The sequence below is a fragment of the Daphnia magna genome, linkage group LG2 (genome assembly GCF_020631705.1).
Source record: "Daphnia magna isolate NIES linkage group LG2, ASM2063170v1.1, whole genome shotgun sequence".
NCBI lineage: Eukaryota > Metazoa > Arthropoda > Branchiopoda > Diplostraca > Daphniidae > Daphnia > Daphnia magna.
This window is the reverse complement of record NC_059183.1, coordinates 15,319,439-15,334,548: the sequence shown is the minus strand read 5'-3', so window position 1 is coordinate 15,334,548 and position 15,110 is coordinate 15,319,439. Positions and strand designations below refer to the sequence as shown.

Here is a 15,110-nt window from a genome sequence, read left to right as displayed (position 1 = left end):
GAACGAGAGCGCGTCCGAACGCTAATCATCGGTCCGCAACATGGAAGACACTGCAGCTCCATGGCGATGCGCTCGAGCTGACAATTCACGAAAATTAAATCAAGAATTTCCCTTGTGCTCGCCCTCGTCATTGCATTTTACAGCTGTGAAACGAAAAAAGAAAGAAAAGCTCTTCCGTTAGGACTTTAGAAGCATCGACAGAAGGACCATCTATTTGTTTGCCATTCGATAGCGATTTATCGGGTTCTCGTCGGGGTTCAATCGACTCGTAACAAAAAATATTGACCAGTCAAGTAGGTCGAAGTCATCGACTCCCCTCCCACCACGAGCCCGTTCTATGCAGAAAACGGTATTTTTCCTATTATAAACAATTTTGGTCAAGATTTTTTCTCTTTTCTTCAAATCAAATGGAACGCATCCGTTCAGCCATTTCGCAGTGACTGAAGCGGAGAAGTAAAAAAAAAGAAAAATCCGAGTGATTGTCCAAACCCTCTAACGGCTTTGAGAAATTTCTTAGTATTGCCCGCAATGTAAACGAATCGCTAGAGAGCAAAACCATTGAAATCTCCAGGTGACAAATTAGTCACCTCGTGATCGCAATCAATTGCTTTCTAGTTTCAAAAATCTTAGATGGAGATGGCCGAAGACACAGAAAAAAAAGCATTTTGAGAGGCAAGTGGGCGAAAATTATGACACCATTTAAATACTTGTCGAATATCGACGTCACAGCAATCTTCTATGAATTACTGCACGACAAAAAAAAAATAAAATCAGAATACCCAATAAAAGAAAGCGGTAACAAGCACGATTGAGCTTGAGCAAAGAGGCCTGGGAAAATCAATTTTTTGTGGCTAGAAAAAAAACAAACATTAAACGATAACAGGAAACAAAAAATGTGTGCGGCAAACGATACCCGGCGGGTAATAAAGCTAACTAGCTGAATTGCTAGGTCGAAAAGAGAAAATAAAGGAAATGATAACTTGTTCATTGGACTACCTCGCAGCATTTGTTTTATTTTTACCGATAATGTGAACACTTGTGTAAAAAATCAAGGCAAAAATCAAATGGAAGCATCGCAAATTTGAGTAGCTACCTATTGTGTTCACAAAATGGCACCTTTTTACTTCTGTTCGCAGTTCACTGCAGTACACAATTGTGTTACAATTTCGCAGTGGCCGAAACAAAGTGGAATACTCAAACGGCCGGCTGAATTCCGCCTTTGCGAAAAAACCCACCCATCCCTTGGACGTATCGTCATTTAGAGGGCGAGACAATAATAATTTTACTTTACCACACCTTCACCCATCGCAAGCTGTTTACCGTGACGAATCATCATCTATGTTGCTGGGAAAAAGAAGTCTGCATAACGGGCTTGCAATGGATCGTAGTAACAGTTCAGTCTACTTGCAATTTTTCTTTTACGAAACGTTGAATTGCGTCTATCAGAACTCGGCGGACGCTGTCTCCCACGAAGTAAAATTGCTCAAAGACAAGGCATCAGATCGAGATGGTAACTAGAGCCGGAGTACAATTTGCAATCACCGACAAGACATTATTAAAAAAAGTATATATATTACCAAGACAATAACGAAAAATATGAAATTCCTGGCCTTAAAATAACGGCCTTATTTCATGTCGTACGTAGGAGAATTTTTTCCCTGTGTAGTGAGAGCTTTTCGATAACGGAAAGCATTTGCAAAGCCAAAGACGTTTAACAACAAAGTATTAGCAGTGTACGATAGTAGTGTGAAACGTTAATCGTCGTGACAAAAGGGATTGGACATAACTGAGATGAGGGATCGCCTAAACTCGTTTATCTCTTTTGCTATTTGGGTAAATAACGTTCAGTTTATCTACGCCAGAATAAATACATTGTATCGTATTGCACGTTTAAGTTGTACCCCGTAAACTCACGGATGTTTCGAAAAAAAAAAAAAAAAAACATAGTCCCACTATGGTTAACTGCACAAACTACGAAATCGAATTGCATTACTTGCATTTTCCTTCGTTTTTTACTAGTCATGTTTGCGTGCATTGCGTAAACGTGCAAAACTTGTCTTGAACAAACCTAAAACGGTTAGCCAGAGAAATAACGATAAACACAAAATACGTAAGTCCACAAGTGTTTCCGCGTAAAAGATAAGAGGAAGGTCGAACTGTTTGAAATCATTAATTTGATAAATACACATCCCTTTATTACAAAATCAAATACAGTGAGGTTTTCGTCATGGTAAATGGCACGATACCCTTGTGTCGAGTAAACTAGTTTTATCACGCTGTCGATAACATTACGATTTCTGAAGGTTACCGCATTCGTGAATCAATTCGACAAGAGGGAAAAAGTCATGCATTTTTAGCTACGACCACGTAAACAAGACTACGTGACACAACTAGCTATAAGCTTGCGACATCAACACTTGAGATTTCTTTTAATGGGCCTTTACTTCAATGGGATTACGTTTGATTTTAACGGCGCAAGTACAAAACGTGGTAAAACAAAATAATTCAAAGAAAGAAAAAAAAAGGGCAGGCGGAATTTCCAAGGCTAACAATTCTTGTGAATTTAGGCTACTCAATCAACAAAAACAGTCCAAGACGGAGACGGATTAACCCAAATATTTTTGTTATTTTGTTCGTCGTGAATTTGATAGTCGGCTACAGAAATCAACAGGCATCTTGCTAAGGTTGCCATAGTGATAATCTGATACGCTGTAGCCTTCGCACAAGATTGTGTGGAAAAAAACCGAGTAGAAAAAAAAATTGTTTTCACGATCCCAGAAATCATCTGCGTGATTAGCTCATCTGGGCGAATAAAAAAAGAAGACTCGGCCAAAAATGCATAATAACGTTAATTGTACAATACATTTATCGTGATACCCCAAGGTTCTAAGAAACAATTAGGCAGAATGAAAAAAAAACTGGGCTAATTATTACTTCGTGCTCGATATAAATGGATAAATGGCTGAAGGCCTGCGGAATTTCAAAAACAACTGTTTTTTTAAAACAAATTGTAGAAGATAGAAACAATTGATCTTTAGAGAAAAGAAAATGTTACATTCGAAACAGCTAAAAACTGATTTGATAATCCAAAAATTAACATTCTTCCAAACTCTCGATTTTGTCGCCCTTCCGAGTGAACAATTTCTCGATCAAGATCAAATTTCAATAACAGAAGCACAAACCACCTGTTTACTACGCCCTTTCAAGTACCGTATTGAGAATTCACGGTTCTTTTTCTCTTTCCTTATGCTACTTTGGGTTGTTTTCTCACGCAGACGCTCTCTCTGACAACGGTCATGTGGTTACAACCGAGAGTTAGTCCTGATGAAATTACCGACAAGAAGTATGGTGGACAAAGATCTCGACAGTTAATTAGGAATTCAAAAAGTGAGCAAATCAAAGAGGATTCAAAGATTGAAAATATTCTGTGTTCAAAAATCAGCTGTGAAACGATCAAATGTTTTGTGCAGAAGCACAAACTGCTTCTGGGCCTTGCTTCTGGGCCTTTCTTGTGGCCGTAATGGACTAATGGAGTTTCAATTGCCCCGATTTCAATTTTTACAACAAAACGTCATAGAAATGTATCACAAGTAACGTGCGAACGATAATTCCTGTCTGCAAACCATTACTATGATAAGGACATAGTTAAGTTTCATTCACTCGAGAATTAAACCGCATGGTTTCATAATCTGACTCATAGTTTCACGTAATCATGGGCAAATTTAAGTACAACGTGGGCTTACCAGAAATGTAGGAATAGATGGAGGGCTGTTTTTGCTCGTGTAGTCTGCGATTCCTTCACAGTTTTGCCAAAATCACCTTCCAATTTTCCAGAAATAAATTTGCGTAGATCCAATAACAGACTCGACTGCAGCTGCCGGCCAAACGGGTAACAATTGAAAACCCACCAAACGCCACACAGCAGGCTACGGCTCCCCTCGTGCGCGACGAGTAATCTCTGATCGCCTCACGGTAGATAATGGAAATGGACGTTTCAATGTGTGAAGAACACCCATCCTTAGACTTTAGTAAGAATCGATCATCTTCTTGCCTTCCTTAATCGATTAGTATGACGTGGAAAACTTTTGTTTCCCAATTATTTGTTGAATCGTCGTTTCAGCTTTTCTTTTTCAAATGGCCATTACATCACAGTAGAATATTCGTTTACCGTTATTTTGGACTTTGTTTTAGATCAGCAATCACGTGGGGAAATTTCAATCTAGAAGCAGCTGTTCAAAAATAAATTCTGTTCTCTTTTCGTTCTTTAGATCAGCCCTAGATGGCATTGGCTTATTTTTCTTCTGCTTAGCACGTTTTAAAAAGTGTGAGAAACGTTATGCAGCGACGTATATGACTAAGAACTTTTTGTCTCAGGCAAACAAACCAAAATGCTAAAGTGCTGTTTCCTTTTTCACCTGTTCAAGTATTTACTTGAACAACCACTTACGGTTAACTTTTTTTATTTGCGTCAACAAATTTGCATTTTAAAAAATCTTAACTATTTCAGGGGGCGTTTTTTTGCTTCGCACTCTTTAAACTTTTTGTCTTATCCGTGCAATTTTCATGGTATGTCATTGTATTTTCCATAACCTCCTCCTGTTATTTGCTGTATACGGGAAAAACAAGATATTTTAGAAATGGTAAGGTAGAATCTAAAAGATCGTTTTCTAAAATGTCATCCAGATGGAGCAAGATTTCATGGACAATTTTATTTGCGTGATAGCCGCGTATAACTTATTGGATCACAACTTGTGGAGCATTTTACACCTGTATTGTACTTCCGCAATATTAAGAAATCGATAAATTTTGAAGATTTCTGCTTAAAACCGGGAGGCAAGTGAAGAACAAAGTTCCAATGAGCCGATGCGTTTGCTTAAATGTGTCAAGAACGGAATGATTCTTGTATACCAACATGTCTCTGACATCAGTGCTTCAGGTAATCAAAAACGTAGTGGTTTATCCATTTTAACGCCGTCACAAAATTGAAAACGTTGAGACAAAATCAAAATTCATCCACCGGCTTTATACATCAAAAGATGTATATGCTCATTTTCTGTTACACATTACCAGAGATATGCATTCCATGTCTTTCACGCATCTGACAGTGATTGTGACAACTGCACGAACGAGTTTCAGAGCGTTTCCTAACGGTATGAACGCATACCGCTTGCCATGCGTTCGTCATAGCGTGTGATATGGTTCATAACTGAAATCCTTACATATATAGATGTTAGAAACACTCGCATTCTTTAATTCTTTGTATCTGCTGTGTAACAAGATAGTAATCTCCCCTTTTTATCCATGCTAAATCAAGCGGTTGACGAAAAAACGTCCAATTTGAATTAAAATTTTCATAAAAGGTTTGCAGCTCCATGTTTTTGTAGACTCAAAAGCCTTTTGCAGTAAGCGTGGTGACGAACACCATTCGTCCAAACACATTTAAAATTTTTATTGAATCATCGTAACGGATGGCTTCATTCAATCAAACACTGATCGGCGCAACCAAATTTTACTCATAAACCATATGAGCTTTCGTAAGGGCGGGGAAATCCGAAACCGTTTCCGATGACCATCGGTGATGTTTTTGCATTGGGCAGGTGTTGTTGGTTAATGTCTGCCTTTGTACGCAGTGATGCAATTGAAGTTTCGCCATCAGTGACAATTTATGAGCAAATTCTCGTGCACCGGACACACTGTGTACACAACAACTATAATGTTCACCTATTGATTTTTTCAATAAGAATATGTATAGAGAGAACAAGCGGTTGTATATACGTGGTCGCTTGTAGTACCCGTGTTTGCTCGTGCGCAATATCACGCTCTGTCGACATTTTCCTCGTTTTTGTTGGTTTTCATTTTCGTTTTGATGCTTCCATTCAGTTTAGAACGTAAAGGATGGAATAGTGAGGTTAGTGAGTTATAGTGCCGTTATTACGTAGCTGTTAGGTTGACGCTAATAACTTGATCATATAAGTTTACCTCTATTATATATCGTGCAATGACTGTTCTTTGTCTTTTTCGATCCCTTTATTAACATGTCTGTTTAAAAAAATGACTCTTGATATTCCTTTTTTTTTTTGGTAAATAATATAAATTTATGTGTGGTTCTATTGATGTGCTGGATGAGATAAAGAGCTTTAATTAATTTATTTCCTTATTTCCTATTACGTATTCTATGTCGAGGAAAACTTAGCGGACCAAACGATGGGGTTCTGCGGTGAAAAGGGTTATCTGTCGCTCGTGGCTCATTTGAATAATTATGGAGCGGTGGCCAGCCATCCGCATCGCGCTCTCCTCAAACAGCACCGTTCTTTTTTTCTCTCTTCAAATTCTTTCCTTTTATTTTTAGTTGGTTTCACTCCGTTTATGCCAATGAAATAAATACATCATTGAAGACTTTAAATCAAAAAGAATAAATGTAGCATCGGAAAATAGTTTGAGCTGAGACTTGGATGGAAAGACAAATATTTCATGATTTGAAAGCTGAGATTCTTGAAGGACGAAAATGGTCAGATGGCTTGCTTCGATCCCGATTTTCGATGATAAGAGAAAATCCATTACAATTACTCCGAGTTCGATGGTTCAGTTCAAAACGTGCGTTGTTTTTGTTCAACTCGGTTCCACTTGTTCGCTGATAATCATTTTTATTCTTATCGCTTTTTATTAGTTTGTTATTTGAAAGGAAAAAAATGTGCAGAAGAATAACGGTTTTTCAAGTGTCTTGCCTTGAAGACGGAAGCAAATGATTCATTTTAAGTACCGCTTGTGGCCACTTGCAATCATTTATGCTATTTTACTTTTATCGTCGTCTGCTATGTTTACCCCAGCAGCCATTTTGACAGGTAGAATGAAAGTTCATATGAAACTGTCTTTGGACCAGAATATATGCTTGACGCGCGTTCACGCAAGGCAAGCTCAGGACTAACCGTGTCACGAGACCCGTTGTAATATTTACGGCACTGTCGTAAACTTTGCAAGTTGTTGATAATTCCGTGGAAATGAAATTAGCCCATCGTCTCTGCCGGTTAGAAACCAGCCCGAAATGGCCATGGGAGAGATGCCATCATCCTATCTTGGTAGACTGACTAAGCAGCTAGTTGGCTCGCCATTCGTACTATGAAATATCATCATCTTTTCTACGTCGTTACGTTGTTGGATCTATTTTTCATAACTGTAGCCCCAATTTCTCGTCTTTCTTTTCATCAGCAATCTCCCAGGGTTTCTGACGACACGTTGTTTGGCTTGATCAGACACTGTCAGCAAAATTTATGCCGATTGGTAACTCATCCACTGATTGCTAAGGCTTTGACTGAAGAGGCTCAGATGACACGGAGTGTCTAAGAGCATTCTAATAGGACCAAGGGAATAGACAAAAAAGAAAAAGCTGACTCATTCGTTCAGTTCACTGTAAACACGCCGCCATTTGGAACTGATGTGTGAAATTGACATTACACCGCCAGATGGCAGTAGAAGGTTCAACAAACATAACAGCCTAAGTTTTAATACTTGGACTCAAAACAAAGCAAGAACACCCAGTACACTTGTACTAGGTTTCCCATTTCACGCAAAACAAACGCCGCTTATTACCATCGCTGCGATTTGCGCTGGACGCCGTATGTACATACACTCACCCGAGGCGAACGTGTTTTTCCAGCCGCCCGAAAACAACATGCTCTTTCTCTCTCTCTCTCTCCCTCTCCCTGCGTTACCTACCTACCTTACAGGGCCGCGAATCGCTGGGGGTTGTTGGTTGGAAAGGCAAAACGTACGGAAACACCCGTTGACTGGTATTGCAGTCAGTTGTGTGCCGACCGGATCAGGCGACGGATCTCGTTCTCATCGACTCTCGTAACTCGCACGCGCGCGCGCGCCATTCCGAACCGGAATCTTGTGACACGTGCTTTTTCTCTAATGCGTTCTTTTTTCTTGATCGACTTTATTATTGACTAAAGTGAAAACGTATTGATTTTGTGATCAATTATCATTCTTTTTTTCAATTTTTATCGTTGTGAGTTTTTTTTACTCAATTTTGCCATCTGGATTGTTCCGGCGGATTATATACGTATTTTCTTAACCTTTAGTGCGTTTCGTGAGCAATTAGTTGTATTTCATTTTAAGAAATACAACAAATCTAACTGTGACGAGATGGAAAGTCGCAGTTATTTCATTACCGGATACGCAGCTGTGGTTCTCCTCCTCGCATCAGGTAGGACACAACATCATTCATTATTTGGCCACCTTATTCTTTTGGTATTATTCATCTCTTCACGGGGTGATATGCTAATGAAGCTTGAAGTACTAGGCGACTTGCTAACGATGCAATCAATCCGTTCAAATGGCGGATTTGTTTTCTTTCTTGTGAAGCCAGAGTTTAATGCGTTTTTTCTTGGACTGTTTTTTCGTTTTTTACTGACTAAGACAAAAGCCGACCAAGCAACCTGGTTCACTGATTGATTACCACTGTTTGTTTTGGGTTTTTGTTATTTCCCTTTTCGTCAGCAATCAATCTGCGCAATCAGTTTGGCGCCTGTTTTGTTGCTCCGCCTAGAACCAAGTTTTTTTTTTGAAACCCATTTGAGAACAAACTTTTTTACAATCATCAAACTTCTTATTGGCACGCAAAAATACTGCCCTAGTTGAGAATTAGATTTGTTGGTTGGTTTACGTGCTGACACGCTATTTCTCTTTTGTTGTTATTGATATCAAATGCTCAACAATCGAATACCAAAGAAGGAGCCAAGAATCAGGGAATGCCAAGTGAATGCAACATTTCATTCCTGCGTATAAGCAGAAGGAAGAAATAAAAGCAAAATATGTGCAAAAAGTTTACACAAGTTTTTTTTAAAGAAACGAAAACACAGAGGGGGTGAAAGGTAAAAACGCGTTTGGATGATTGTCCTTATCCCATGGCCATCAGGTGAATCAGCTCTCACGATTCGAACGTGACAAAATGTTGCCTTTCTGACACCCAGTTCTTCTTCTTCTTCTTCCACTTTCTCTCTCGCTTTATCTCTTTATCTCAATCTGTCTGTCCTTATCCACCCATCTTGGTTTTTTCTTTTCTTTTCTTTAAAAGGATTATTTATTTCTTTTCAATTGAGATAGAGTGAGCCATGCTGCTCAACACCTGAAAACACGCAGTAGCAGAACATTCCGTCCCGCTCTGTCGATCGTTCGTCTTCGCTCTTTCATTCTATTCTTCCATGTCAGCCAAACAAGCCGCTTGCTTAACGTTTCATTGCTGGAAACTGCACAGCCACTTGTCAACGTCACGTTCAGGCCCAACAACTCGCGGGATTCCCGACTTGGTTATACAAAAAAAAAAAAAAAATGCTTCCAGTCTTTCTTCTTCCAAACTTCCGTGCACCGAAGAACCATTGATGGATGCTGGTAATCCTCACCCAAAGCTCCGGGAAAAAAAAACGTTGACACTGGCGGTTTTCTTTTCTTTTGTTGTTTGTTTATTTTTTAACGACAGTTCGAGCGTGTCCTCCGGTCATAAATTAAGGCCAAAGAACACATTCATGTCACAGCTAATCTTTAATGGATGTTTGAAAAGCTTCGACATTATCGACGCGTGATTCATGATTGGGCGGCAAATTTGATTGATTCCTCTCTTCGTTGGTACCATATCTTGGATGATTATGCGATTACGATCGGTGTGCTGGTGTTCTTTTACATTGCCAACTATATAAGTGCAGTATAGGACTACACATATGTTTAGCGCTAGCGGGGGAGTAGGGGGGGGGGCAACTAATTATTGTGACGGAGTAATTTCTAGCGAGAGCGGATGTCAATTATCTTGTATATAAGCACGCATGTTTTTCCAAGCTGCCACCAGCAGGCCTGTCTGTCTCTCTGTCTGTGCATACTCTCTCTATTTTTCTCTCTACGCACTGTTAGAGACGGAAAAAAGAGAGAGAGAATGAGGGGCTGTGTGTTTGACCGTCACTTCCGTTCGCTGTATGATAGAGTGCTCTATACGCTCCGGTGTTCTGCCCATCATCTCTTTTCGCCCTGTAACCCGTGTTGTGTGTGTTGTTGGCTTGTTGCTCACTTCGAGTCACGTGACTCTCTCTCTCTCCCCCTTCGCTCCTTCTGCTGTCCACAAAAGCCGTGAAAACGGGACAGAAAAATGATGAACTGACTCCGGGGTTGTTGTTGCTGTTGCCTAATTACTCCATTGTTTACACGGAAGGAAAAGAATTTCGAACAAAACAGTCCATTTTTGTACTGGAAGGAGAAGAAGAAGAAGAAAACAATAAACAAAGAAAACGAAATAAAAATAAAATACACAAAATGAAAAATAATGACCGCTTGATCACGGTCAAAAAGAAACAGGAACTAAACGTCAGGCTCAAAAAAAAGTAAAAGAGAAACTTGCGGTTTCGTCTCGTATAGATCCTGTGTGGCGTGCATGGGAAAAAAACACATAACATAATGCCATCCAGCAAAGAGTCTCGTTTTAATTTCTTACCTGCTTCTCCTTCGCTTTACCTTGGTGTTTAGCGGATTAGCTTCCATGGTTTTCCGAGGGCTTGTCAGTGATGTCTCTATTGTCTTTTATATAGCACTACCAACTTCTAGTTCTTTTTTTTTCCCCTTTTTTTATCATCCACTGTGTATGTTGCCTATAGGGTTCGACTTGGAGCTTCGTTTTCTTTTCCCCCCTTCAACTCATCTAGTCTTCTTATTCCCATTACCTTAAGACTGGAAGATGCCGTAATTTGAATTTCCCTTTTTTTCTTGTTCTGTGGGGCTCCTCGTCAGCTTGTTCCCGACGTTACCACCTTTTTATTTTGCGCGTGGGGTTCCCACGGATTTCAGATTCGAGAATGGGGGGTGGTAGAGGAGGAAGAAGGAAGAATGATTATTGCCACCTCACAAACATAAAAGAGTGAGGGGGGAGTTCGAGTAGGAAGAAAGTGAGACAATTAGACCCCATCCTCGACTACTGATGAAGATGTTTGGAAACTACTTTGGTCTACTCCTCCACAACCCTCACGGCTTGTTACATGCGTGGGCTCATCGCACCGTACGTGTCTGGAAATATAAGAAAGAAAGAAAAAGAGAAAAATGGGAACATGTTAATTCAGTGCTGAAAATCTGAAAAAGGTATAATTATTTAGGTCGCCAGTCTGATCAGATAGGCGAATGTTCTTGCTTTTCGAGAGTTAGATAGCTTTGGTTTGTAAAGAATTGAAACATTTTCGAATTGAACCGATTGCGCATGCAACCGCCAAAATAGGAAACTATAAACCGCAAAACTCGTCTTAATCTATCACGTTTACCTTAAAAATACGATCTCGAAGTTTTGTGACGGTAGGTTCTGAAGAAAAACGTTCCGATCGCTTGTTGTTTTTATCCAGTCGACTGGACGCTCAGCACGCAGGTAATAAGAAGAACCCAAAGAAAAACCAAATACATATATACGTATATATCATCCACCTGCACCGTTTTCTGTAGATGGTAATGTTGTATATACGGCCAAACATTTACCTACAAAAGAGGACTGCCTAATAAGGAGTGGACGCTAGAGGGGGGGGGGAGCCCAACTGGTCATTTTACTATTATTTTAAGTATTTTTTTTTTCTCTTTCTTTAACCTTCTTCCATCCGTGTTGTTGTTGTACATCTACCTGCATAATTATTCAATCCACCTCACCGCATGTACAGAGGGGTAACATCTTTGAACTTGAGGGGGGGAATTGAAAATAGAAATAATAAGAAAAAACTGATTTCCCGTTGGATTTCATGGACTGCCTTTTTTCTTAGAATTCTATTCATCGTGCTTTCTGAATAGAAAATTCTTGCTTTTTTTTTTTTATGTCAGCGAGTTTTTTTGTTGTTTTACATTGATGGCTTAACAAGTAGTTCCATCCCTTGTTTTTCGGATGCGACAGACGAAAAAATCGTGTTTTAAAAAAATAAAAATAAATTCCACAAGCCAATAAGAAAAGAAAAACACAAGCATAGCTAAACAAAACAACAAAAAAAAAACGGTGGCGTCTTGCGTGAATGTTAGAGGGGTGGAAAGGGTCCATCACCTTGTTAACGTCTCGTTGATCAGCATTTGTTTGACAGGTGCTTCATCGGCCCAGTCTACATGTAGTTATCCAGCATAAGGTAGTCCGTTCTGTTTTGGAAGGAAAGATATGAAGATAAACATAACCTCCATCTCTTCTTCTTCTTTTTCTTCTTCTCTCGATTTGCTTGTGTGTATATATTAAAGGCAAAAGGGGGTCTTGATGACGGGAGCCCGATGCAGTCGGCTGTATGATAAGATGAAAGACAGCCCGACTCTGAAAAATTCCTCAACTTCTTTTGGTTTTTCTTTCCCCTTTTCGGTCCTGGAGATTTCTCTAACATGCATTATAAATGGTCGTGGAAAAGACCATCTTATATACATACATACATATGGGATACAGGTAAATCGTCGGGGAAAATAGGGAAGACATGGAAAAAAAAAAGAAAGAAAAACGTAAAAGAAAAAGAAAGGGTTAGCTTGTGTGTGTGCACTGATGGCTTCCAGCAGCGAGCGATTTCTACCCCGCAGCTGCTGCCCAATAACCAATATGTAATATCACGACTCGCTGTATAGTATAGATAAAAATGAATCGTGAACCGTTTTGTTTTTTCTCTTGGGGTTTTAGTAAGTTTTGTTTTTTGTTTCTCCTTTTTGTTTGTGTGTGTGTGTGTGTGTGTGTGTGTGCAAGAAACCAACCGATTTCCCAATCGTTTGACTCAACTTTCCCCCAATGAAATAGAAATGTCCTTCGATTGGCGTTTGTGTTTTTTTTGTTTCGAAACTCGCAATCGGATCCGCACTTTGAAGCTCTGATGGAAATAATCGATCAGTTCGTTTTATTTTATTTATTGGAGTGTGCTGCCATGATCATGGTGTCCGTTACTTTTAAACGCGAAAAATCAATAATTAATTAAAAAAAGAAATTATCCTTAACTTTCCAACGATGACTAACAACACACACGAAATATACGCGAAACACGCAGTTTTCCAATGTTGAAAGAAAAGAAAAAAACTGTTGCGAAAGAGAAAGAGAAATGAAACGGCTGTGCCACGGGGGGTAAGGCGACGATCTTAAATATATAAGAAAAAAGAAAAAGAACGCCGCGTAGCGTACAATTTAAAGAAGAATGCAATACAAGACTTGGTGTTTGTTTTTTGTCTTTTAACGATTCTTTCATGAGGATTATTTATAGTTATTTTGCCAGCCGTTTTATTCCGTGTTCGTGTGTACAAGGTGTTGGCTGAGATGTCGAAAGATGGACACGTCGTATAACTTGGGATTCCTCTTTGCTCGTGTCAGTTTCATCGCCTTTAGTATTTTTTTTTTTTTTGAATAGTCAAATCATTTGAATTACCCCCTACTGCCGTGTCTACGTGCGTCCCAATAAACAACTAACGTCTTGTAAAGGTGGGGGGTGTACCATTTTGACAAAGTAACGGTTTTTCCTTTCTATATATAATGAGTAGCTGTTGATGGCTAGATGTAACGAACGCGGAAGTTGCCTCTACGGTTCCGTCAGCACTAGGTCATCTCCAACTGATAAAAGAAATTTGATGGCGAAAAAAGAAGAAGAAAAGGATAAAAGAAATGATCATCAAGTTCGTGCGTGACAGACAAAACAAAGCGGCAAGAGGAGTCCGAAAAGAGTCCCTTTTATTTTTCTGGCTCGCTGTCTACAGCCAATACATGAGAATTCTAAATTTAAATAGTCAAAATAGCCACACCGGGCAGCCCCATGACGAGCTGGGTCTTCTATGTATTGTAACGAAGATAAGAGAATGCTTAGCGCGGCTCGGGACTTTCACACGCTGTGATGGACGACTTGACGAACCATAGGGGCGGCTGGACTTACGGATATTTGGCAGTCTCCCCCCCTCGTTTCTTTTTTGTATTCAGTTCTGTTTCCACGTACAGTGCATAGTGAACTCACGCCCTGCCCTCTTTAGACAGATAGTGTTAGGCCGTCACTCTATTGACAAGCAAAAGCTGTTGAAGGCGGATGGTAATACGCGCCGAATGAGAGATGGAGTGATGGGGAGGAGTGCGATGGGCCTCTTTTCGGCCCTGTCCAGATGGACCAACAGATGTTCACTTCACACTCGTTCGAAAATACAGCACGTCGTCATAACAAAAGGAAATTGCTGTGCCAGCCAAAAGGGCCGTCTAAGTAAGACGGCCTTTGCGAGATTTCTCAGTTCATCCGGAACGATGGATTTCCACTTTACGATTGACAGAGTATAGCTATCCGATCTTGCTTATGGACTGTCACTGCATCGCTTTGATTTATCCCAGCTAATGTACAGAACCGACGCTTTCGCTTCTATTTCTACTATGATAATTAAGCTGGCCATTCATGTTGATTGCTTTTCTTTCTTCTTTCTTTGAAAATGCCGATGATTCGAATGCCAATGCAATGGATGAGGCCGACATTCAGGATCGCTTTTGAAACGCACACAAATATGAATGCATGGCTGATCATATTCTTCACGCATAGCTATTTACCATGTATGACCAAAAGTCCGTTTGATAACCTTTTTTGAAGTAGGAACAGCTAACGTGTCAAGTGATGGATGAGACTTCCTTTCGGGTTCGGCGTTTCATTTTCAAAATGCGGTGGTGGAGCTGATGGCGGCCACCACCAAAGCCGCATCCGTAGTCTTAAAAGCCACAGCTTTCTCTTAATTCCTTCTAGACTTTTTCGATTGCGTCTTTTTTTTTTTTTTTTTAAATACCTGTTGGCCGACCATATCCACTGGTTGTACATGAGCTCAAATCGGCATCGTAAATCGCGTCCGGGCGGGTTCGAGTTTGGATGACTGAGCGATGCTCGATTGCCCGTGCCACGATCGGAATGGTGTATCACGACTTTTTTTTTTTGTTTTTGTTTATGTTTTTTTATTTTTTTTATTTCCTTCAGCATCACGCCCTACAGGTAACTCGAGATAGCCAAAAGAAAAACAGCCACAGACCTGTTTCGTAGACGTTTTTTTTTGTTTTGTTTGTTTTATTGTTGTGATAAACAACGATGGCATTAGCATACACGTGAAAGTATTCAGACGATGCCAATCCCGCGATACGGCAT

The 15,110-nt window shown here is 39.9% G+C and overlaps 1 protein-coding gene and 1 long non-coding RNA gene across 2 annotated transcripts in view; both read left to right on the top strand.

The window, feature by feature from the left end:
* The first annotated feature begins 4,284 nt into the window (after window positions 1–4,284).
* LOC116916226 lies at window positions 4,285–4,808 on the top strand. The gene is made up of 3 exons (XR_004390541.2): window positions 4,285–4,448; window positions 4,508–4,566; window positions 4,684–4,808. It is a non-coding gene; the product is annotated as an uncharacterized LOC116916226 (long non-coding RNA).
* A 2,986-nt stretch (window positions 4,809–7,794) lies between these two features.
* LOC116917647 (inactive tyrosine-protein kinase transmembrane receptor ROR1) overlaps window positions 7,795–15,110 on the top strand; it is a 103,029-nt gene continuing 95,713 nt past the window's right edge. The window contains exon 1 of the mRNA XM_032923197.2: window positions 7,795–8,206. Coding sequence (XP_032779088.2) covers window positions 8,146–8,206 — 61 coding nt within the window. The 5' untranslated portion in view covers window positions 7,795–8,145. The remainder of the gene's footprint in view (window positions 8,207–15,110) is intronic.